At 40.0% G+C, this 26,938-nt stretch overlaps 1 protein-coding gene across 1 annotated transcript in view; it reads left to right on the top strand.

Moving 5' to 3' along the window:
* The window catches only part of ADAMTSL3 (ADAMTS like 3), a 309,610-nt gene that overhangs the window by 38,633 nt on the left and 244,039 nt on the right, over nt 1-26,938 (top strand). Inside the window, exon 3 of the mRNA XM_068990959.1 lies at nt 19,826-19,953. Within this exon, the coding sequence (XP_068847060.1) occupies nt 19,826-19,953 (128 nt within the window). The remainder of the gene's footprint in view (nt 1-19,825; nt 19,954-26,938) is intronic.

The following is a 26,938-nucleotide window of genomic DNA, read 5'->3' as shown; positions in this document are numbered from 1 at the left end:
TGCACAATGTCTCAATTTTCTTTCTTTACCTGGGGTGACCGTGGTGGCCCAGAGCATGCAGATATTCAGCTGATCCTAGAAGGAGAGGCATGAGATAAAAACAATATGCTGGCTTCTTTCATTACTTACTTTCATGGCTGTCAAATAATATTTCTTGTGGGAGTTTATTTCAAGCCTGTGCCCCTCCAATGTGGTCTGGGTAATATTCTTGATGAGTTGTTGGCACAAAACCTGTGTTTTTCTATGTGCAATGGCTAACCATGGATGGAAGTAAATCACTGAGAGAAGTCAAAAAGGAATTTTTTAAAAACTCGATATCATTAAACATGAAAGTCTATGCTTATTTTTTTCCTTGGAAAGAACGGTCTACTGTGGATTGTCAAATTTGAAGGCTTTGAATATGGTTTGAGGTATGTTGAAATTAAGAGCTTCTTACGATGATTCTGCGGTTCTTAATGTAGGGCAAGAAAGTATATAATCTTCATGAACCTGCTTTAAAATGGTGAGAAGTGTTATACATATGCAGGGTATTATTTTGTTCCAGTGTGGGGAGTGAAAGTAAGCATTTTGCATTGTTAAGACTTAGCTGAAGGTTGAGGGCATTAATGATGCTTACTTGTTAAGTTTGTTTAGAATTTTTTTTCACTTTAACCAACATAAGTCATTATCAGAGTAAAGCATCTGGGTCATATGGACATGCATCCTTCTTGAATGGGTTTCTAATTCTTGCCACTGTTGACTTTTGGGTCAGACAATTCTTTGCTGGGAGCAGGGGAGATGGCGCTGTCCTGTACAGTGGAGGGTGTTTAGCAGCATCCCTGGCCTTTGTCCATTAGATGCTAGTCAAAACATTCTTGTTCTAGTTGCAACAACCAAAAATTGTCTCCATTGCCAAATGCCCCAGAGGACAAAACTAATCAATTAAGAAGTATCCTTCTGATACCAACCGATATTGACCAGGGTTCTTGGCCTTCCCCAATCAATAGAAATTGACTAGAAACCAGAAAAGAAATTCAAGCAAGAATTTGTTGGGGCTCCTGTAGCTGTAGGAAATAGCAAAAACAATTAACGTGTTCACTTGCTCCCTCCCCAGAAAGCTGGTTCCTTTTATGCAGTGAGGGTAGGGATATGTCCACCGTTGGGCTGGAGGGGTGGCTTAGGAGGTCTGCCCACCCCTTAGGTGATGCTGTGTGCAGGGGGCATGCTCAGTACCCTGCTTTTGCTCGAAGCTCTTCAGAAACGGCAGTAGGGGTTTTTTGGTCTTGTTGCAGCTTATGGTCCTTAATTTGCCACAGCTGTGCATACACCCAGTTATTTTTAATCTGTTATAGTTTCTTTGCACTTTGTTACTTGAAGAGACGTTCGCTCAGGTACAAGCACTGCAGCACTGCAGCAAAAGGGTCACAGGTCCCAGCCTGTCTCATTTCTAGAATATATGTTGAGATGTTTGAGGCTGGAAGCCTTGGACTGTGTGCCTTGTTCACGCAGCCTCTAGATGCCCTGAGGCAGTTTCCATAAATATTGCTCACAGGAATGCCAGCCTCCAATGAAGGCTTCTTGGCAAGCATTCATTAGGGAGATCCTGAATTGCCTTGGGTTTTGAAGCCACAGTGGAATGACTTCTTTGAATGCAGGTTGGATTTATTTGTTTATCAGAATAATTAACACTAAAATTATATTTTGTTATTTTAAACTCCGACTGTATAGAAAACTACAAATCACCCTATATTCCATTTTCTAGAAATAACTTGACTTTTAACATCTTCTTTATTCTTTCTAGAATAAATAATAATGCTCATACTTTGTAAATAGCATTTCTAGACATTTTCAAACACATGTAAATAGGAGTTTGAATAGGATAAATAAATCTACATAATTCTGTAACAGTGCCATCACATGATGCATGCCATTTATATATATTTTTTTATGTTTAAAGATTTTTTTTAATTTTTATTTTTACTTTATTTTACTTTACAATACTGTTTTGGTTTTGCCATACATTGACATGAATCCAACATTTTGTGAATTTAATAGATGATAAGGAAATGTGAAATTGAAGGATTTGCCAAACTTGGGGTGAAAGTTCCTTCACAGAATAATAATAAGTTATTTCCTCAAAGATATCTCTTAGAATATGACAAAAGACTATGAAAAACATTGGGAGGGTGGATTATTATGTTTTAAAATTTCATGTTTAATTTTTAGTCAATATTACTTGACTTCTTGCAAGTCTCCTCCACTCGCTTTCCAGTTTTTATTGTATATATACTAATGTATACCAGTCAATCCTAAAGGGAATCAACCCTGAATATTCATTGGAAGGATTGATGCTAAAGCTGAAGCTTCAACACTTTGGCCACCTGATGCAAAGAGCTAACTCACTGGAAAAGACCCTGATGCTGGGAAAGATTGAGGACAAGAGGAGAAGGGGATGACAGAGGATGAGATGTTTGGATGGCATCACTGACTCAATGGACTTGAGTTTGAGCAAACTCAGGGAGGTAGTGAGGGACAGAGAGGCCTGGTGTGCTGTAGTTCTTGGGGTCACAAAGAATCGGACACAATTGGGCAACTGAATAAAAACAACAATACTAACATATATATAAGGTTGCATCTGCTACTCCCAAACTTCCAGTCCTTCCCTCCTCCACATTTCCCCCATGGCAACCCTGAGTCTGTCCTCTACGTCTGTGAGTCTGTTTCTGTTTCATAGATGGGTTCATTTGTGCCACAGTTTGGATTCCATATGTAAGTGATACCATATGTTATTTGTCTTTCTTTTTCTGACTTCACCTAGTATGTTAATCTCTAGTTGTATCTGTGTTGCTGCAAATGGCATTATTTCAGACTGTTTTTGTGGCCAAGTAATATTCCATGGCATATATGTACCACATCTTCTTTATCCTTTCATCTGTCGATGGACACCTAGGTTGTTTCTATGTTTTGGCTGTTGTGAAGAGTGCTGCTATGAGCATATGGGGGCATGTATCTTTTTGAATTATAGTTTTGTCCGAGTATATGCCTGAGAGTAGGATTGCTGGATCATATGGTAATTCTACATTTAGCAAAACATATATTCTTGATTCATCAAAGTCAAGTATTAATTAGCCCTTTTATCCTCTTCCTAGGTAATACATGGGTCTTAGGATACTTTAATGTCATTTATCAAGCTTCTGATTCATATGACATTGTTATCAGATATGTTAATGCCATAGAGATATTTTAAATGCCATAAGCCACAATAATTGCCATTTTATATAGTTGCTCTTTATTTAGAATGACCCACATTCTTCTTTACCATTTTAATTTTTGCTATACATTTCTTTCCATATCTCCAAGTTTCCTTTATCCTAAAAACACCTTTAAAGATATATCTATTTATGTCTGCATTGGGTCTTAGTTGCGGCATGTGGGATCTTTGTTGCGGGCTTCTCGGTAGTTGAGGCTGGCAGGCTCAGTAGTTGCAGCGCAAGGGCTTAGTGGCCCCTCAGCATGTGGGATCTTAGTTCCTCCACCAGGGATCAAACCTGCATCCCCAGCTTGAAAGGTGGATTCTTAACTGCCAGGGAAGTCCTCTAAACACACCTTTTCATACTTCCTTCAGGACTGATCTGCCAGTGGTGAATTCTCTCTGTTTTTGTTTGTCTGAAAATGTCTTGATTTCATTTATGGAGGATAGTTTGGCTTTTCTAGTTGTTCTCCGTGGGATAGCTGGTCCCCTAGCCCGCCATTGCCCTCCATCAGGCTTTTATATTCGGTTTGCTTTTCCTCTCTGTTCAGTCTTACCTGTTGTTGTGCTGTATGTGCTTCAGGATGACTTCCCAAAATATTATCTATTTCTTCCCCTTCCAGAATCTTTTTTAAAAATTTCATTTCTATTTATTTGTTTTTTTTTTTAATTTTAAAATCTTTAATTCTTACATGTGTTCCCAAACATGAACCCCCCTCCCACCTCCCTCCCCATAACATCTCTGTGGGTCATCCCCATGCACCAGCCCCAAGCATGCTGTATCCTGCGTCAGACATAGACTGGCGATTCAATTCTTACATGATAGTATACATGTTAGAATGCCATTCTCCCAAATCATCCCACCCTCTCCCTCTCCCTCTGAGTCCAAAAGTCTGTTATACACCGCTGTGTCTTTTTTCCTGTCTTGCATACCGGGTCGTCATTGCCATCTTTCTAAATTCCATATATATGTGTTAGTATACTGTATTGGTGTTTTTCTTTCTGGCTTACTTCACTCTGTATAATCGGCTCCAGTTTCATCCATCTCATCAGAACTGATTCAAATGAATTCTTTTTAACGGCTGAGTAATACTCCATTGTGTACATGTACCAAAGCTTTCTTATCCATTCATCTGCTGATGGACATCTAGGTTGTTTCCATGTCCTGGCTATTATAAACAGTGCTGCGATGAACATTGGGGTACATGTGTCTCTTTCAATTCTGGTTTCCTCGGTGTGTATGCCCAGCAGTGGGATTGCTGGGTCATAAGGTAGTTCTATTTGCAATTTTTTAAGGAATCTCCACACTGTTCTCCATAGTGGCTGTACTGGTTTGCATTCCCACCAACAGTGTAGGAGGGTTCCCTTTTCTCCACACCCTCTCCAGCATTTATTGCTTGCAGATTTTTGGATCGCAGCCATTCTGACTGGTGTGCAGGATCCTCTATGATCCACCTCCCAGAATTCTGGAAATAAAAGCAAAAATAAACAAATGGGATCTAATTAAAATTAAAAGCTTCTGCACAACAAAGGAAAATATAAGCAAGGTGAAAAGACAGCCTTCTGAATGGGAGAAAATAATAGCAAATGAAGCAACTGACAAACAACTAATCTCAAAAATATACAAGCAACTTATGCAGCTCAATTCCAGAAAAATAAACGACCCAATCAAAAAATGGGCCAAAGAACTAAATAGACATTTCTCCAAAGAAGACATACGGATGGCTAACAAACACATGAAAAGATGCTCAACATCACTCATTATCAGAGAAATGCAAATCAAAACCACAATGAGGTATTTATTTGTTTTTAACACCGAAAACATTTTGTATTAGGATATAGCCAATTAACAATATTGTGACAGTTTCAGGTGAACAGCAAAGGGACTCAGCCATACATAGACATGTATCCACTCTCCCCCAACTTACCAAAGTATTATCAATAATATCTATCAAATCTTTCTTCATATAAAGTAGCTTTGTATTTAGGAATTTCTGTTTGGTTTTTTTTTTTGGTAATAATTTTTTTCCCTTTATTTTAATTTACAATACTATATTGGTTTTGCCATACATTGACATGAATCAACCACGGGTGTACAGGCGTTCCCAAACATGAACCTTCTTTTTAACCAAAAAATACAGTCAAAACTAAATCAAACCCTATTGTATGGGGTCACTTATATTTATGTCTCTTGCTACAGTTGGAGGTTATGATTGTTTTCTAACTTGTGTAGTAGCCAGGAACATTGCACTCATGGCAAAAACAGCCTAGATGTTCCCATCCTTAGCACGGGATTGTGTAGGGGTGCTGTGGAGAGGTGGTCTGTGTAATTCCTGGTATGGGCTCTCTGGGGACCATGATGTCCTGTGTTAGTGATAGCACAGGTGAATTCCAGAATATGATATGTCTGTACTTTGGGAATTTTTATTTGAGCTTCTTAAATACACTAATACATTATATTAGTGAAGTACTCCAGGGACAAAGTCCAGGGATTTAAGGAGAGTAGAGTTTAGACATTAAGCACCATGGAATAACTTCTTAAACTCTACTTCTTGAACTTGAGCGCATTGCTGGACTTCGTCTCCAATGAAGACAACAAAGCATTCTTCTTTTGTTTTAAGCTGTGCTCAGTTATGTCCAACTCTTTGAAGTCCCATGACTGTGGCCCACCAGACTCCTCTATCAACGGGATTTTCCAGGCAAGAATACTGGCGTGGGTTGCCATTTCCACCTCCAAGGGGGAATTCCCAGTTGCAACCCTGGGGACAAGGCACATAGTGTGAATCCTTGTAGTGGCTGAATGGGGACAAATTAGAGGGCACATGCCCCTTACAAACTCTGTGGCCATGCTTTGTTTGAATTATTGCCATGTTGGGATGTGAGTCCTGTACTGATTTTCTCTTTCCTTTTCCTGAGAAGTCAGAAATGTAGATTTTTATGTGAAGTCTCCATATTTTTAAACATTATAAATAATTCCTTTTTTGGTGGTAAGCTACACAATTATGGTTAGATGAATCAGACCCACAGGCCAGATTCCTCCTGGGACCCCAATTTGCTCTCTTTATCTTAGCTGTAATCTAGGTACTGCTTGAATGCAGTACCTAAGGCCACTGAGCATCTCACCTCAAGGATGGCCTTGGTGATGCTTTTGAAGCTGAATGAGATGAGCATCTCCCACAAGTCATTTCATCTGGAAGCCCAAGAGTCATCCTAGGGTCTCCTTTCTCCCTGCATCTGGTCAACTACCAGGTCCCGCTGGTTCTAGCTCTTCATGTCTATAAGCACAGATCTTAAAGTTTTCCTGGACTTCCCTGATGGTCCAGTGGTTAAGAATCTGCCTGCCAATGCAGGAGACACAGGTTTGATCCCCTTCACTGTTCTAGCCCCCTAAAACTTCATGTCTGAAAGAATAGATCTTAAAAGTATTCCTGGACTTCCCTGATGGTCCAGTGGTTAAGAATCCACCTGCCAATGCAGGGGACATGGGTTCGATTCCTGGTCTAGGAAGATTTCAGGTGCAGTGGTGCAGCTAAACCTGTGTGCCACAAGTACTGAAGCTCATGTTCCCTGGAGCCTGTGCTCTACAACAAGAGAAAAGCCTGCACACCAAAATGAAGAGTAATGCCTTCTCTCTGCAACTAGAGAAAGCCCACACGCAGCAGTGAAGACCCAGTGGAGCCAAAAATAACTAAATTAATTAAGAAAGAAGTTTTTCTCTCATAGAAAAAAAATTATAACTATGTATGGTTATGATGTTAACTAGACTTATTATGGTGATCATTTCTCAGTGAGTGCAAATAGCAAATCATTGGAAAGATTGAAGGCAGGACGAGAAGGGGATGACAGAGGATGAGATGGTTGGATGGCATCACCAACTCAATGGACATGAGTTTGGGTAAACTCCGGGAGTTGGTGATGGACAAGGAGGCCTGGCGTGCTGTGGTTCATGGGGTCACAAAGAGTCAGACACGACTGAGTGACTGAACTGATGTTGTACTATGCTAAATTTGAAGCTCCAATACTTGGTCTGCCTAATACAAAGAGCTGACTCATTGGAAAAGACCCTGGTGCTGAGAAAGATCGAAGGCAAAAGGAGATGGGGCGGCAGAGGATGAGATGGTTAGACGGCATCACTGACTCAATGAACTTGAACTTAAGCAAGCTGCAGCAAGCAAGTGGAGGACAGGGAAGCCTGGCATGCTGCAGTCCATGGGATCACAGAGTCAGACACAACTGAGCAACTGAACAATGACAACAATGTTGTACACCTGAAACTAACGTAATGTAACGTTAACACGTCAATTCTGTCTCAATGAAAAACTCCAAATGAACAACAAAGCCCCTCACGTCTATGCCCTCCTCTTTCAGACACTGGCAGTGTCTAGCCTGGGCTCTTGTTTCCTGTCTGCCCTATGAAGTGGCCCTTCCAGCTCTGCACTTAAGTGAGGCTCTCCTCCTTCAGTCCTTCCCCACACTCCTGCCAGAGTAATTTTTCCAAAATACAATTTACCGAAGTCACTCCTCTGCTTAAAAATATTCCAGTGAGTCAATAAATTACAGGGCTGGAAAGCTTCCCGTGGTCCTCCAGATCCACTCTTCACTGCTCCCCACCCTGTGCTGCATACCCCGCCCACCCCGGGAGGCTGACCTGTGCGGACTGCATCAGTGGTCTCCCCAGACCCTCTGGCTCCCGGTTGGGTTTGGCCAGTAGTGAGCACTGCAGAGGAGTGGCTTGAGGGAGGAGAGAAGTGTGTTTGTTTGCCCAGCTCTCACTTTATGAGGTTGCTGTGGGCTGTAATTCTTTTTTTTTTTCCCGAGATTTTTTTTTTTTATGATGAGGACCATTTTTAAAGCCTTTATTGAATTTGTTACAGTATTGCTTCTGTTTTATGTTTTGGTTTTTGGGCTGTGAGGCATGTGGTATCTTAGTTCCCTCACCAGGAATTGAACCTGCATCCCCCTGCACGGGAAGGTGAAGTCTCAATCAGTGGACTGCCAGGGAAGTCCTTTGTAATTCTTGAGCAAAGGCCTTAGTTTCTATCCACCAGCCCCTTTACATGTAGCCCCTGCCTGCCTTTACCCCGTCTTGCAAGCACGGCCCAGGCAGATAATGTGGACTGTCTTACCGGGCACTGTACCAGCCCTGAGGTTTCCCTGTACCTTGTCTCATCTGAGTAGAGTGTGTGTAAGCTTTTCTTTTATTGATTGGAGTACAGCTGATATATAATGTTGTGTTAATTTATGCTGTATGCAAAGTGTGTTTTTAAAATGCTCCTCAAGGGACTTCCCTGGTGGTCCACTGGCTAAAACTCCATGTTGCCGATGCAGGGGACCCGGGTTTAATCCCTGGTCATGCAGGAGACACTTGTTCAATCCTTGGGTCAGGAAGATCCCTTGGAGAAGGGAATGGCAACCTGCTCTCGTAGTCTTGCCTGGGAAATCCCATGGACAGAGGAGCCTGGCAGGCTACAGTCTATGGGGTCACAAAGAGTTGGACACAGCTTAGGAACTAAACAACAAAACAACAGGGAACTAGATCCTACATGCTGCAACTAAGACCAGGCAGCCAAATAAATCAGTTTTAAAAATAAAATATGTATAAAAAATAAATCGCTCCTCAAATTATCCCCATCTGAATCTGCCCTCTTTCCCACTGGGACCTAGTTCTCCCACCTAACATGCTGGACTAAGTTGCTGTATATGAAAGGCCTGCCTCACTCTCAGAAGTCTGGAAGGGTTTAGTTAGTTTTCCTTCATCCTGACACAGAGAAGCTGTGGTTGCCATGATTTGGGACCTCTTCATGGCATTTGTTGGAGATTTTTTTCTTTTACTAGAATAATTGTTGTTGTTCAGTCGCTCAGTCGTGTCCTACTCTTTGTGACCCCATGGGTTACAGCATGCCAGGCTTCTCTGTCCTTCACTGTCTCAAGAGTTTGCTCAAACTCATGTCCATTGAGTCAGTGATGCCATCCAACCTTCTCATCCTCTGTCACCCACTTCTCCTCTTGCCCTCCATCTCTCCCAACATCAGGCTCTTTTCCACTGAGTGAGGTCTTCGCATCAGTGGCCAGTGTATTGGAGCTTCAGCTTCAGCATAGTTCCTTCCAAGGAATATTCAGGGTTGATTTCCTTTAGGATTGACTGGAACAATAGGCTGCATCAACCTCTATACCAGGAAGTTGAGAGTGACAGTGACTGGAGTACATAACCAGGTCAGTCTATGCCTGGCTAACTAGGGAAGGAGACTCGGTGAGGTGAGGAATTCTAGACCTGGGGCCAGCCTCCTAGGTAGTGATAGGATGGCAGGAAAAATCAAGAAGCAAGAGGCTTGCTCAGAAGCTCTCCCAAACTATACTGACCTCAGCTTTAGGGAAAGAGGGCTGGTTGGTCCTAGATCTTCACGCACTGGTCACCTGCAAATAGAGCTGCTCCAAGAGGAGTGTCTTGGTGTTTTTGGGGGGGGTTTGCAAAAGTAAACAGGACTTGATGAATGTGTTTGGGCAATCATGGGAAATATGGTGTGCTTGGAATATGGGATGTGGTATGAGTCTGATCTGCAGGAACTAGAGCTGAAGGATGAGACAGAGCAGGTCATGGAGAGTCTGGAGGTACAGAACAGGTGTCCCGAGGGATCAGTGAAGGGTTTTCAGTTTTCAGAAGGTAGGTGGGCTTCCCTAGTGGTGCAGTGGTAAAGAATCCACCTACCAATGCAGGAGACATCAGTTCGATCCCTGAATTGGGACGATCCCCTGGAGAAGGAGATGGAAACCCATTCCAGTATTCTTGCCTGGGAAATCCCATGGACAGAGGAGCCTGGAGAGCTAGTCTATGGGGTAGTAAAGAGTCGGACACAACTTGGCAACTGAAGAGCAATGACAAAATAATAGATAACACATTGGTTAGGAAAGTGAAAGTGGAAGTGAAGTCGCTCAGTTGTGCCCAACTCTTTGCGACCACATGGACTGTAGCCCACCAGGCTCCTCCATCCATGGGATTTTCCAGGCAAGAGTACTGGAGTGGGGTGCCATTTGGTTAGGAAAGGGGGGACTGACCACTGGAGTGGAGCAGTGCAGCGTAGAATGAACCGAGAAGACAGAGGCATATGCCTAGCATACAGCTTTCAATATGTTGGTATTTTAGGTATTCTAGCTGAACTGAATTATTGAATCACTGTGACAGCTTGAGTGACATTTACCCTAAATTCATATTAAGAAATTGTTGTTAAAGATCTTAAGGTAGTATTGACCTGGAAAACTGTATTTACTGTTAACAAAAATCTGAGCCGTTTGTCATCTCCTAAAATAACCTTTGTGGTAACACTGGAATGAACATTTACTTGATGTCTGGGCACTTGTATCCCAGTGGAACCTATTTTATTTTGAGTTGTTTTTAATATGGAGTTGTTAATGTAGCATTTGCAAGAAGCGACCTTATATGTGAAGTCTGTGTTTAATTACTAATGTTTTTGTAAGACTAGTTGAACTGTACTATTCATTATAAGTCACAGATTTAAGAACTTGTCAGGGAAATATTTTATGATTTGATTTATGCATGGGGATGCAAGGGAGGCAAGAAGTCCTCAAGCCTTTATGAGATTGTAAGCACACTTATTCCTACAATATTCTTGGCTTTAACTGGTCCTATTATATAATGAGTAAACAATATACTTTTTAAAAATTTTCTTCCAGAATACTCCCTAGGTAAAACTTTAGTTAGGAAAACAGGATTTCCTAAAAGATCTTGAAGCTTGATAGTTTTAACCAAACAGCACAACATGTTGCATCTCTGGATGTGTTTTCACAGGTTGCCCTTTAGTGTTTTTATTCCCCGTTAAGAAAAAGAACTTTTATTGGGTGTTTTATTGCATAAAGTATACATGTTCATTGTATAAAACTGGAAGATATAAATAAGCAAAAGGAAGAAAATAGAAAGTGTTGTAATTCCATTATAATTAGAAAATAGATTTGAGCCAAAAATAAGAACACACTTGCAATCCAACTACATCGGAGAAGTTGATGGGGACATTCGAGGGTTAGCTCAGTGCTCCCAGCAGAATTAGTGTATTCCCTGGAGAAGGAAATGGCAACCCACTGCAGTATTCTTGCCTGGGGAATTCCATGGACAGAGGAGCCTGGCAGGTTATATTCCATGGGGCTGCAAAGACTCAGACACGACTGAGTGACTGAACAACAAACTGGAAAGTAACCAAGGTGGAAATTGTTTCCGTTTCAGCATCTACTTGGTCTGGTCCCTTGTGTCTATGGCTCTCAGTGACTGAGGGCTGATTCTGATTTCACCTGCTACTCACTGTCTTGAGGACCTGATCCTCATCCTCACTGAAACTTGAACATTGCAAGCCCTTTGTATATGTGTGTATGAGAGAATTAACAAATGCATCTTGGCTGTGAACATTGGTCAAGAATATTCCTAAGAAATGCTACAAATGAACTTTAAAACAGAAAGAGACTCACAGACTTAGAGAACAAACTTATGGTTGGTGGGGGAAGGAATGGGGGGAAAGGATTGCTAGGGCGTTTGGGATGGACATGTACACACTGCTGTATTTAAAATGGATAACCAGCAAGGACCTACTCTATAGCACAGGGAAGTCTGCTCAGTGTTATGTGGCAGCCTGGATGGGAGGGGAGTTCAGGGGAGAACGGATACATGTATATGTATTGCTGAGTGCCTTTGCTGTCCACCTTAAACTATCACAACATTGTTAATTAGCTATACTCCAGTACAAAATAAAAAGTTAAAGAAGGCAGGCTTTCCTCATGGAATAATTTAGATAAAATCAAATATTTTGGAAAAATGTAAGTGGAGCTCTGCTTGCAACATTTTGTTGTTGTTCAGTCGCTAAGTTGTGTCTGACTCCTTGTGACCCCGTGGACTGCAGCACACCAGGATTCCCTGTCCTTCACTATCTCCTGCAGTTTGCTCAGATTCATGACCATCAGGTCAGTGATGCCATCTAACCATCTCACCCTCTTCTTTTGCTTTCAATTTTTCCCAGCATCAGGACCTTTTCCAGTGAGTCAGTTCTTCAGAATCAGGTGGCCGAAGTATGGGAGCTTCAGCTTAAGCATCAGTCCTTCCAATGAATATTCAGGGTTGATTTCCTTTAGGTTGGCTGGTCTGATCTTCTTGCAGTCCAAGGGATTCTCAAGAGTCTTCTCCAGCACCACAATTTGAAAGCATCAATTCTTTGACACTCAGTCTTTTTTATGGTCCAACTCTCACATCCGTACAGGACTACTAGAAAAACCATAGCTTTGACTATATGGATCTTTGTCTGCAAAGTGATGTCTCTGTTTTTTTAATAGGCTTACAACATAGAGAGGGGGAGGAAAGCAAGAAGACTTCATTGAGATATGGAAGGAATGTTGTGGTCAAGTGAATCGCAGCAGCAGATCTGTTTGATCCAAGATGTGAAATGCCAACTGGGAGTGGTGATAAGTTGCTGCTTCTTTTGATTGGATTCCTGGTCCAGAAGGGCAGGCAAGGAGCATCTGGGAATAGAAGCAGGCTTCATCTGGGTCAGGCAGGAAGGAGTTCTGCGCAGGCTCCCCCACATTTTGAGCATATGGTTCTGGAAGCTGCAGTTGTACATCTATAAAATGAGGATTGGTAATGTCCACCTCAGGGGTTTGTTGAGAATGTTAGAAGCAATATAGGAAAGGTATTGGCAAGGATGGGCCTCCCTGGTGACTCAGTGGTAAGGAATCCACGTGCCAGTGTGGGAGACATGGGTTCAGTCCCTGACCTGGGAAGATCCCCTGGAAAAGAAAATGGAAACCCACCCTAGTATTCTTGCCTGGAGAATCCCATGGACAGAGGAGCCTGTTGGGCTACAGTCCATGGGGTTGCAAAGAGGTGGACACAACTTAGCAATTAAAATGGCAACACCAACTATGACAAGGATGCTCACTCTGTACAAACATGGTAGCTGCTTTGTGCAGGACCAGATTCTTCAGCTTTTTCTTTGTGCACATTTCAGAGTCTGGCCCAGAACAGGGTCGCTGAGTGACATGATGTTGGTTGACTCAGACTTAGGGGTAAAGTCTAGGGATAGGGTTCATGTGTGGATATGAGAGTTGGTCCATAAAGAAGGCTGAATGCCAAAGAATTGATGTTGCAGATTCTGTTGCTGGAGAAGAAGACTCTTGAGAGACCCTTGAACTGCAAGAAGATCAGACCAACCAACCTAAAGGAAATCAACCCTGAATATTCATTGGAAGGACTGATGCTGAAGCTGAAACTCCAGTACTTTGGCTACCTGATGCGAAGAGCTGACTCATTTGAAAAGACCCTGATGCTGGGAAAGATTGTAGGCAAGAGGAGAAGAGGGTGGCAGAGGATGAGATGGTTAGCATATAGCATCATTGACTCAATGGACATGAACTTGACCAAGCTCTGGGAGACAGTGAAGGACAGGGAAGCCTGGCATGCTGCATTCCATGGGGTCTCAAAGAGTCAGACACGACTTAGTGACTGAACAACAACAACAACAAAAGGATTCAGATAACAACTTACCTTATAAAATGTTAATAACAAGGAATTTAATTAATCACTTAATCATTTTTCAGACAGCTCATGGGGATGTCTGAGAAGAAGGAATGGGGAATAGTGGTACCCAACTTACAAACAGAAGTTGCCTCTTCAGGGTGACCCTCAGGTCAAATAATATCAGTCAAACATACTTTACTGTCACTAGATTTCAGAGCTGGAGCTGACCAAAGTGGGGCTGCTAAATACCTCTTCTCTCAGAAGACTCACCACCAACATGCAGCCCAAGAATACAGACCCCACCCCAGCATCTCTGATACAGTTCCTCCTGATGGCTGGCTTTTTCCCTCCCCACCAATCTTCCTGCCTCCTAATGCTTGATGATGGCGATTGGTTTTTGTTTCACATTTTTATTGTAATGTAAAACTGTGTTCACAGATCCCAAGTTTGATTAGTTGGCTGCTTACTTGGCATTAGGGTCTGCTTACTATTGTAAAAAAGCAGAAATGTGCATGTGGAATTCTGTAAGATGAGGGAGCTGTGTCTAGCATGTGTATCAGAGACTTGGGTGGAGCATGGAAACTGCAAAGCTGAGCGAAGTGACTTGTCGAAGGGGTGACAGGATCAGGGTTCAAACAGATATCAGCAGGCTGGTATTCTGGGCCAAAACCAACAAAAGGAAATTCAGTAGCGATTAATGTTAAGTCTTGCCTAAGTTAAGATGGGAGAGAGCTGGCTCTCCTGTCATTGTTTGGAGAAAAAACGACATTCTTTTGAAGAACAATAGCTAGCTTATACTTATTGAGACATTCTGGCTTCCCTGGTGGTTCAGAGAGTAAAGAATCTGTCTGCAATGCGGGAGACCCAAGTTCAGTCCCTGGGTCCGGAAGATCCCCTGGAAAAGGGAATGGCTACCCACTCCACTATTATTGCCTGGAGAATCCCATGGACAGAGGAGCCTGGCAGGCTACAGTCCTTGGGGTCACAAAGAATAGGACACAACTGAGTGACATTGAGTGAGAGAGAGATTGAGACAGTCACTTATTACCTTTACTGAGATGCTGTGTGATACAGTCTATATAGATGATATTTTATTTAAATACTGTTGGAGTAAAGTTATTTCTATTTTTCGATGAGTTTTAGAAAGGCTAAGAAGGCTATGACTCAACCAGAGTCATACAACTTTTAACCATTATGCAAAACTGCCTCCATAATGAGATCCAAGAAATGATGTGACTGGAAAAGGTAAGAAGAAAGGGGAAAGAAAGGAAGGGAGGGAAGGAGGAAGGAAGGGAGGAAGGGAAAGGGAGGGAATAAAGGGAGATGGAAACTTAGATTTCATCAAAAGAAACCTGGAGAATAGGGACACTGTGTGGTCTGTATTGTTCTCAGATAGCAATGTTATATTATGGATGCTACATTTTATTTATTTTATTTTATTAAATTTAAATTTATTTATTTTAATTGGAGGCTAATTACTTTACAATATTGTATTCTGCCACACATCAACATGAATCTGCCACAGGCGTACACGTGTTCCCCATCCTGAACCCCCCTCCCATCTCCCTCCCCGTACCATCCCTCTGGCGCAGAGAGGAAACATTCTCGAGACAGCTGGGACAATTGAGGGTATCAGCTGGTTTGAGAAATCTCAAGAAGAGTTCTTCTGTAGCAGAGGATGGAGACTCACCATCCACTGCTCTTGAAGGCTGAAAGTTCCAGGGAAGCAAGTTCTCTTTCACTATAAGGAAGAATACACACAAATATAAATGTTCAGAAATGACCCTGTGGCACTTTGTTCAGCTCCAAAAGAGGTTGTGTTTTTCTAAATGTTTGTGTTATCATCATTATCATCATGCTGTTGGCATCAAATGGAAGAGATGAAAAGTGGGTATAAAATGGGATGTCATTGCTACTCTTAGGAAAAGTAGATGAGATGGGCAGGAAGATTGGCTGGTAGGAAATAGCAGTGGCATTTCAAAGGAGAGTCTGACTGTCTTCATGGCCAGAGAGAGGAGACAAACTCGAGGACCCCTTTGAGATGTCATTTTCTGTTTTCTTAGGGGGAAAAAAAATGTCTTATTGATTCAATCAGAGAGACCAAAGACCTGCCTTTATAACTTGCCTATTTTAGTTATTTTAAAATCAAGATACTTTTTTTGGTAAGTGTAGGTGGAGAAGTTATGGAAAGAAACTCTAAACTGAACAGATGGGACAGTGGGAATAAAAACAAATTAAAACAATATTGCAGTGAAATCTCGACTTTCACTTTAAAATATATATGATGATGTTTTTCAACTTTTCACATTCAACCTATCAGTATATCAAGTGACAAAATGAAAAATCAATTTCAGCTGTGTATATTTTAAATGTTTACCTAAAATGATTTGAACTCACCGACCTAAAAGCCCAGATGAATGTATTAAACTGCTTATTGTATTTTTTATGAATTAAAACTTTATTTTATATTACATTATAGACAGGACACAGTTCTGTGTGGTGACATTTGGTGTAGAAAATTGAACTGAACAGTGGTCTAATTAGAACAGTAAATAATATGGGTTTAATTAGCCCTTATCCCTGATGACAGACTTGATCAGTTGCCAGATATTTATTCTTTCCTTTCACTTGATTTTTGCTGAAATATTGCCTCTAGTAGGGCTGCTTACTGTGCTATAAATAGGTGACTTGGTAAGAAGCCAGGAAACCAACTGACTGGTGAGACGTGGGTAAAAATTATTGGAAAACCTCCTCCTTGCTAGGAGTCATTATTTCTTCATTTCACATTTGAAGGTCCTTTCTGCAGATCCCGCTCTTAATTTTTTATTTATTTTTTTGGTTGGATGAGGTAACTTGCCCTAAAGGCTTAAGGAAATCTGTGTAATATCTAGTGGAGTCTCTTGCTACAGTTTATTAGATGTCAGGGTTTCCTGCATAAACTCTCCTGGTCTCTAACATAGGACTCACCTATGAAGTCCTGTCTGATTTCAGCTTTTCTGTATGTCAACAAGATGTGGTTTTGTTTGTTTGCTTGCTTGTTTTCGATTAAAATATTAAAGTGTTGGCTTTACAAAAGAACTTTACAAAATGCAGAGACACAAATAAAAAAGAAGTAAAATTGCTCAGCATCCTTCCGCTTAGAGGTGGCGGCTGCTAACATTTTAATTAATTTCTGACTCTTTTTCTCTGGGCACTCCTCCCATAAAAGATCTGACACAAACATGACAAAACATTCAATTTGATGAAGCCAGGTGGTACTAGAATGGGTGTTTGTTTTCTCCAAACTTCTATGGATGTTCAATGATTGCCTTTAACCTCCAATTTTTAAAAAGAAATGTCAAATCCATAGAAGTTCGGAGAAAACTAACATCCATTCTAGTACCACCTTCATCAAATCGAATGTTTTGTCATGTTTGTGTCAGATCTTTTATGGGGGAGGGAAGAAAATAAAATGTTCCTCTGGCACTCCTTTTTCGGCACTCCAACAGCCTTCACTCCTCGTCCTGCTGCCTCCATCCTTAGAGGCATCTTGGTGGTTTTCTTCCAGCCCATATGCTTGTGCTTTTATTGCTGCATTTTCGTGTGGATATTCACATTTGTTGGTGGTGTTTAGTCACTAAATCATGTCTGACTCTTTGCAACCACATGGACTGTAGCCTGCCAGGCTCTGTCTATGGGATTTGCCAGGCAAGACTGTTGGAGTAAGTTGCCATTTCCTACTCCAGGGGATATTTCTAAGCCAGGGATCGAACCTGCGTCTCTTATGTCTCCTGGATTCGCAGGCGAATTCTTTACCACTGAGCCACCTAGGAAACCTGGATATTCACATACTTACCCTTTATCTATAGGTGAGATACAAAATACTATGTGTGTTTCCATTTTAATGTAATTAAATCTGTTAGTCTTTTCCTTTAGGATTTCTACCTTGGTTGATATATCTAGGACAATCTTTGTTACATCAAGTCTGTGTGACTTTTAGTCTATAACTTTTTACTATTTTATGGTTTCAACATTTAAAATATTGATTTCTGGAATATATCTGAATTAATCTTGGTGTATCTTGTGAAGAAGTTATCTATGGTTTTCTTTTAAACCATTCATCTCACTGGCTTGTGGTTCTAGACTAAGTTCTTATACTTGGGTCTGTTTCTGGGCTTTTTAAGAAAACTTAATAGATATGAATGCTTATTGCTATGACAGTTCTATACTCTTTTAACTGAGGCAGTTTCCTTCTAATTTCCCATCTTTTACAGTTTTCTCTTGGCTCTTGTAGACATTTACTCCACTGGTTGAACTTTAGAATCATTTGTTAAGGTCCAGAAAACCTCCTTTTGGGATTTTGATTGGAGTTGTTATAAATTTATAGATGAATTTGGAGAGAATTAACATTTTGCAGTATTGAGTCCAGCTATTTAGGACTATGGTATGTTTCTCCATTTCTTTGAGTCTGCTTTAGTCCTCTTTGTAAAGTTTTGTGATTTTATTTAAGTAATACACATCATTTCTTTTCATTTCTATGTGTATGTATGCTCAGTCACTCAGTTGTATCTGACTCTTTGCAACTCCATGGGCTGTAGCCCACCTGGTGCCCGTATCCATGGGATTTCCCAGGCAAGAATACTGGAGTGGGTTGCCGTTTCCTTCTCCAGGGTATCTTCCTGAAGGATTGAACCCATGTCTCTTACATCTCCTGCACTGGCAGATGGATTGTTTACCATTGAGCCTATATCCATCTATATATTAAAAAAATTTTAAACTCTCCCAGTTCTCTTTTCTCTAACGTATCTTGATATAAGGGCTTCCCTGGTGGCTCAGATAGTAAAGAATCTGCCTGAAATGCAGAAGACCTGGGTTCGATCCCTGGGTCAGAGAGATTTCCTAGAGGAGGAAATAGCAACTCATTTCAGTATTCTTGCCTGGAGAATCCCATGGACAGAGAAGCCTGGTGGGCTACAGTCCATGGGGTTGTAAAGAGTCGGACATGACTGAACAACTAACACAAACACACACACACACACACACACACACACACACACTATTGATATAAATCAATGGTGGCAAGTCCAGAATACAAATTAAACCAACTGTATTCATAATTGAACTTTCTCTATTTTCTTGGACCCTGAAGCTTTATCTATTTTGTCTTCTTGGGATGGACCCTCTCTCAGGGGGTTCCACAAAACCCCATGCACAAAGGTTTCCTTGAAGTTTGCACCAGTCTATATGACAGACAGAGGTGAGAATGCCTTAGGTACAAGCTGCTGCTGCTGCTGCTAAGTCGCTTCAGTCGTGTCCGACTCTGTGTGACCCCATGGACGGCAGCCCACAGGCTCCCCCGTCCCTGGGATTTTCCAGGCAAGAACACTGGAGTGGGTTGCCATTTCCTTCTCCAACACATGAAAGTGAAGTCGCTCAGTCGTGTCCGACTCTTTGCGACCCCATGCACCGCAGCCTACCAGGCTCCTCCATCCATGGGATTTTCCAGGCAAGAGTACTGGAGTGGGGTGCCATTGCCTTCTCCAAGGTACAAGCTAGGACCCTGCTATGTAAGCTATAAAAAATTAATAATAATAAATATTATTTTTAATATTTAGCCAATGTGTTTAAATGTTGAAATGATAAAATATCACATTTAAATCTGAGCTAGGAAGCCATCTGGATAAAACCCTCATAAGTGGAAAGGTATTCATGTGCCTCTAGTTTCCATATAAATCTATCTTATGTGTGGGACTCCCCTGGTGGCCCAGTGGCTAAGACTCTGTGTTTCCAATGCAGTGAGCCCCAGTTCAATCCCTGGTCAGGGAACTAGATCCTGCATGCCACAACTAAGAGTCGACATGCCCCAGTAAAGATCAAAGATCCCGTGTACCAGCAATTAAGACCCAGTGCAGACAAACAAATAAATAAATATATTTTTTAAAACCCTAACTATTGTGTGTGTTTGATGTAACCATGCTGAAGCAAAGCACTTTCGGGCAACTTTAGTGTTTGTGAATAGCTTAGACTAAGAGTCTGGGAAAACTAGGAAAGCCTTTGGGATATCTCTAGCATTTTGTCGATAATCTATTGTGCTTTCCACTTTCCAGACCTCAAGAAACACTCGTTCAGATGAAGAGAAAGATAGCAACTGGGACGCCTGGGGAGACTGGAGTGACTGCTCGAGGACTTGTGGGGGAGGAGCCTCATATTCTCTGCGGAGATGTTTGACTGGCAGGTAAGTGGCAGCTTTATCTGCTCTTCTCCATGGGACGTCAGCCCCTTTGGATGGGCGGTGTTGGGAAGACAACTTGGCTTCATGGCTTTCGGAAGTACTGTGCTGGTGGTATAACAGCTGCAATGTCTAAATATTTAGTGGCTTCCCTGGTGGCTCAGATGGTAAAGAATCTGCCTGCAATGCAGGAGACCTGGGTTCGATCCCTGGGTCAGGAAGATGCCCTGGAATAGGAAATGGCAACCCGCTCCAGTATTCCTGCCTGAAGAATTCCATGGACAGAGGAGCCTGGCGGGCTACCATCTGTGGAGTCCCAAAGAGTTGGAAGTGACTGACGCTTTCACTTTCAATAGGAAAAGAGTGGGGTTTATTTGTGTTTGTCTTTTACTTTTTAAAAGTGGTGTGTACTTCCCCAATCACCAACAACTGAATATAAAAGCCAAACCCCATATATTAGAGCATTTTATATTTCCTTGGCATCATCCCTCATGCCCTGCCCCCATACAAAATATATCCTGTGATAAATGCCAAGGCAATAATTAGGAAGAATAGAGGAGATGAGACTACTTAACCTCAAAATTTTGATCAAGGTTCCATTTGAATCACTGGTATAAATGGTCCTTATTCAAATCAAGGATCAGTTCAACACCATAAATTCCACTTATCCACTGGCAAAAGAGATAAAGGCAAAATTAAAAAATAAAAATGGTATGTACTTGTATTTGTTAAAAAGAATTAGAGGAATATATTAAGGACCATGAATGGACATGTTCATCTTGTTGTCATACAACCAAAATGCTTCCATGCTTGTTACTGTATTCAAAAAGTGCTTTGATTCTGCCTAGAATATGATTTTTTCCAAGTGGTCTATCTCAGTGTGAATTTGTGTCTTCTCTCTCCTAACTGTGGTTGGCTGCTACTGGAAGGGCTTCAAGTTAGGAAGGGCAGCTCTTCAGCTTTTTCTGCCTTCTCTGTACATACTCAGAAAAAGAGATTTTGGCAAGAGTAGAGGAGGAGGAGGAGAGTGCTTCCATGACTTTGTGTGTGTGTGTGCTCAGTTGCTTGGTCGTGTCTGACTCTTCGTGACCCCATGGACTGTAGCCTGCCAGGCTCCTCTGTCCATGGGATTTCCCAGGCAAGAACACTGGAGTGGGTTGCCATTTCCTTCTCCTAGGACATAAAAATTGGAGTTCAAATCTATGGTAAACACCTCAGGTGATAGTTTGTATCCTTGAAGGGCTATACCCTAGGAGAAAGGGAAATCTAATCCTAAATAAACTAGATATTACAAAGACTGAAACCCAGTCTTAATTAATTCAACCCTAACTTGAATAATGAAATTTGTTGCTGTTTCAACTGCCTCCAAGAAGCTTAGAAAACATCCTAGAGGAAGATGACACCAACCAGAGAGTATACAAATTTTTATAGATTATGCCAATAATTCAATAAAACATTACCAGTCTTACCATGAGACAAGAACAAGAGGAAAATCAGATGATAGAAATAGGTACTAGAGTTAGAAATAGGTCCTAGGACCTGTGTATTAAAAAAAAAAAAAACCTTGTAGAACTGGAATCCATAAAATGGAATTATATGGGAATTTGAGAATAGAAGCAAATGGTAACTAAAATCATAAAGTAAATAGATGGACATAACAGCAGATTAGAAACAGCAGAAGAGAGTGTAGATTTGTAGAAATATCCAGGCTAAATTACACAGGGGAAATGAACGAACATAGAACAAGGATGAAAAGGTATGGATATAAGATGAAAAGGTCTAAACCACGTATAATTGGAGTCCTAAAAGGAAAAGTGAGATAGAGAATAGGATGTAAGCATTGTTTGAAGAGATGTGTGTGTGTGTGTGTGTGTGCACATGCTCATCATTCAGTCTTGTCTGACTCATTGTGACCCCATGACTCTGGACTGTAGGCTTCTTGGTCTATGGAATTTTCCAGGCAAGAATACTGGAGTTGCCATTTCCTCCTCCAGGGGATCTTCCTGACCCTGGGATTGAACCTGCATCTCCTGCAGGCTTCTCTTTTGTGTAAGTGAATAGCATATTCGTGTACCATCCTTTAATTCAGTATTATTCATATGTATATTGAAATTTCTGGCTTGTGTATAACCTCTATGAATTTTTAGCTATGATGTAGAGATGTTAACCTATTAATATGCTTTGTTGGTTATTTCACTAGGTAGTTATAAGAGAGAGAGAGTTCAATATATGTGCTTGGATGACCTTCTCTATTTAAAATCTTTCATTCTTTCATTTTGCTGAACTTTACCTCTGGTAATTTCAAAATTATACATGCTTAGTTTCTCAGTCGTGTCTGATTCTTTGTGACACATTGGATTGTAGCCCACCAGGCTCCTCTGTCCATAGGATTTTTCAAGCAAGAATACTTGAGTGGGGTGCCATTTCATTCTCCAGGGGATCTTCCTGACCCAGAGATTCACCCCAAGTCTCTTGTGTCTCCTGCATTGCAGGCAAATTCTTTACTTGCTGAGCCATTTTGTTTTTATATTTCTGATGATTAAATTTAAGATGTTTCAAAATCATACTTTAACAGTTGCTTTATAACTATCAATGCCAATAATAAAATACCAGTCTCTTCTTATTTGTAAGTCAATGCATGTTCTCTGCTTTTCTTTTTCATTTCCACTCAGTGGGATTTTGTTATTATAACTTGGGATCTTATACTCAATTTATTGGCAGCATTTATCCCCTTTTTATCTTTTCTTTCATAATCATATTTCAAACCATCATCGAAACTTAATTGAGTTTGTGTACATATATTATTTCAGTGTTCATTGTCAGTACTTTCAGTTCTTCTTTCTGAATCATCACTTTGTTGGCAGGGCTATGTTTTGAGTTGTGCTTGTGGAATTTTAATGCACATATGAATCACCTAGGGATCTTGTTAAAATATAAACTTTGATTCAGTAGGTCTGGAGTGGGGCCCAGGAGTTTTCATTTCTAATGAATTCCCAGGTGATGTCAATGCTGCTTGTCTGTGGACCACACTTCAAGCAGTAAGACTTTATAGCTTTCTTAATTTCAGGAAAAAGTTGTGGGTCTTATACTTTATGAATCCTTCTATATCTGAAAATGTTTTTCTCTTGACTTCACACATAAACAGTGAATGGCTTATTTGGGTATGAAATTCCTGAGACACAAATTTTCCCTCTTAAGCCTCAGAAGTTTTTTATCCACAAGTTTGGCATACAGTGTTGCTCATAGACCTCTCAGGCTGGCTATTTTTGGGGGGCTCTTCTTTGGTAGATAACGTATTTTTTCTGCCTTGCTGCCTATGGAAGGCTTTTTCTCTCAAGAGTTTTACAATGTTGTTTCTATATATTAGTCTCTTTTTATTTTTTCTTGGCACATGGTGGCCATTTTTATTGTACAGATTTAGATCCTTTTTCATTATAGGAAAAATTTTCTTCTATTATATCATTTACTGCTGGTTTTTGCCTTTTTGTTCTGTCCTCTTTTTCATGAATGCTAGTTATTTCTGTTCATCTACTTTTACTCCAGCCACTTTCATCTATTTATTTTCCTGTGTGTTTGAGAATGATTTTCAAGATCCTTGCCACTGGCATTTTTTTCTAATTTATTTTCTAATGATGTTTGAAAATACTGCTATGGTGTATTTGTTACCTTACATTCTTTCCTTCATTTTAAACCTGGTCCTTCTTTGTGTATCTATTGTCTTAATCATCTACATCTTGTCATGTATTCTTTTGTGTCTCTTTTAGTGTGATATATGGCTAATTCTTACTTATTCTTCATGGTCATCTTCATCTAGGAAATCTATCTTGACGTCTGAGTCTAACTTTGATGTTCCTCTCTTATGCTTCTCATTACTGGCAGGTAAGACTCCTTTTAGAGAAGGGACATTGACTTTACCACTCTAAGGTCTAACATCTAACATGTGATTAGGACTCAAACATTGTTACTTGAATGGGTAAACGGTGAATGTGTGCTCACCTATCACTTCACATCTTTCGTCAATGCTCTTCTTTCTGCCTGAAGCATCTTTTTTCTCCTTTTGGTTGTTAACACATAGTTGACCTTGGAAACTCCTTTGAATCTCCATTTCTTCCTTAAAGCATTTGTTGGCAGTTTCTACCATTTTCTAGGTTAGATGCAGTACTTCTGTGCTTCTATAGGATCTTGTGAATATAGTTTTATCAGAATGTTTATTTTATTGTGTTTTAAAAATTTTTTTAAATAATTGAAACAAAATTTTAGGTGGTATAGATGTATTTTTCCCCTCTGTGCTGTGTCCCACATTACCACTGGTATGTAGTGGAAATTTAGTATATTTTATTCCATTAATGAATAGATGAATGAATTAATAAATCCCGGACTGATTTTAAACAGCCTTCTTGACTATAGTATGGCTCTAGGGGATAGGTAAGAATGGGTAATTTTGTGAAGAATATTGAAAACTATGTTAGAGATTATACAATTTTAACCAAAAGGTATTTTTAAGTTTTAATTTTTATTTATAATTTTAAAAAAGTTGTATATGTATGTATTATTCAGATATTAGACTAACTGTTTTTCTCTCTTTGTCCATTTGCCCTACTTTCTGGGAGATTTACCTGAACTTACATTCCAAATCTCTCAGTAGTTTTGTTTTTCCTCTTTCTCTGAGATATTTTTTGTTCCTTAATTTATAATTTTTTAAAGCAGTCTGTCCCTGGTTTTCAGATGCAACATCTTCTCTTTTGTCTCTCAGCATATAAATAGAGTTTGGGGAGGGGGTGTGGTTTTCTTTCCCTTGCATTGTCTCAGTTCTTTTTGAATTACTGTTTTCTGTCTTGTTTATGTCATGATATTTCATAATAAAGACTTTTCTAAGATTTCTGGTGATCCTTGTTGGTTCTTGTTCATATTTAAGGAAAAGAGGTATGAGCTTAATTTTAAAGAGATGTGGCTGGTCTATCTCATTGCCTGATGATATTTTTTAGGTATTTTTATTTGTGCTGCTGTGATTTCTCAGTCAAGGATCTTCTGATTTCAATATTCTAGGAGACAAGTGGGGCATAAAGCTGGGCCCAAGTTGATTTATAGATTTATTTCACTCAAAATTCTTACAAAGTTTTATTTTTGTAAATTAAATAAGATTATTCTAAAATTTATGTCAAAAGGTATAAGCCACAGCATACTTAAAACAATTTTGAAAAAAAATAAGAGTAAAAGGAATCAGTCCACCTAATATAAGACTTACATAGCCAAAATGTAGTATTACTACCTAGATCAATGGAAGAAAATATTTACAAACCATTGTAGCTGATAAAGAACCAGGATTTATATTAAGAACAAAATAGTCAACAATTAAAAAAAACAACAACAAAGAATCCAATTAGAAAATGAACAAAAGAGCTGAACAGTTATTTCACTAAAGAGGATACACACGTGGTAAACTGGTACATGAAAATGGGCTTAATATCTCTAGCTGTTAGGGAAACGCAAATTAAAGTCACAATCAGACATTATTACATATGTATCAGAATAGCTTTTTTAAAAAAATAAAACATTTGACAACATGAAATGCTGGTAAGAATTCAGATAAACTGGATTACTCCTATACTGGGAGTGAGAAGATAAAACAGAATGGCCACAGGCAGTTTCTTAAAAAATTAAACATGTAACTACTGTACAACCCAGCAGTTGTACACCTAGGCATTTATCCCAGAGAAATGAAGACTTGTTTTCACATGGAAACCTGAATGTTTTCAGCAGCTTTACTCATAATATCAAAAAAAAAAACAACACAAAAAATGGAAACAACCCACATGCCCTTCAGTGGGTGAATAGGTAAACAAACTATAATATATCAATACCATGGAATACTACACAGCAGTAAAAAGAATTGAACCACTGATAGATGCAATGACCTGGATGACCATACAGTTAGTTATGTATTGTGTTTTTCATACACCATGAATATTTACCATTTCAAAGTCCCAAGGCTATGAGTATTTTGATAACTAAGAATATACTACACCAACTCAATCTGGAAGGTAAAAAATGACTTTCTTAGCAACAAAAATTTCAGAAAGTACGAAAATGGCAACAGGTCTCTAGATATTGGCAAAATTATGATTAAAACACTGCAGTATTCACTAAAATGCATAAAGAGAATAATGGTTATATAGTCTGAACTTGTATAAAGATGGGCATAGAATGCTTCTCTCTACTTCTTTCCCTGCCCCTGCTTTCCCACCATCCAATTAACTTACTTTTCTTGGAGAGTTTACTCAAGTTTAATAATTCCGCTGCCCAAATACAACCATTACCATGAATTAACAGAAAAGATACTTAAAAGGTGTTACTTTAACTCTACTTTCAACATAGGTTGTATACTTTTATACATCTAGAAAACCTAGATGTTTCAAAAAAGGACTTGTTTGTCCACTGTATACACAGTAGTATTGAATAAACTACACACATGTAACAATGGTTATATCCAAGTGTCTTCTATGAAGGAATATTCTAGCCTAGAACCCTTCATTTCTCCCAATTCCTCCTATTTGCCATCTATCCAACAGTGGGTGGAGTATACTCACATGTTTCACTTAGATGTGATTTACAATTTCCTTTTCAGAAGACAGCCTTTCAGTTAATTATAACACAAAGTATACAAAACATATTAATTTATTAACTCCACTTTAATCATGCATTGGGCTTCCCTTGTGGCTCAGCTGGTAAAGAATCTGCCTGCAATGTGGGAGACCTGGGTTTGATCCCTGGGTTGGGAAGATCCCCTGGAGAAGGAAAATGCTACCCACTCCAGTATTCTGGCTTGGAGAATTCCATGGATAGTCCATGGGGTCACAAAGAGTCGGACATGGCTGAACAACTTCACTCTATCATATATTGGCAACCTCTTTAATATCTAGAGACTAGCTATTGTAAAACTGGGACCCATCTGTCCAGTACATACATAATATATACAGTAAAGGTAAATGAG

Source organism: Capricornis sumatraensis, chromosome 19, assembly GCF_032405125.1.
Source record: "Capricornis sumatraensis isolate serow.1 chromosome 19, serow.2, whole genome shotgun sequence".
Classification (NCBI taxonomy): Eukaryota; Metazoa; Chordata; class Mammalia; order Artiodactyla; family Bovidae; genus Capricornis; species Capricornis sumatraensis.
This window is presented reverse-complemented; position numbering and strand designations above follow the sequence as displayed.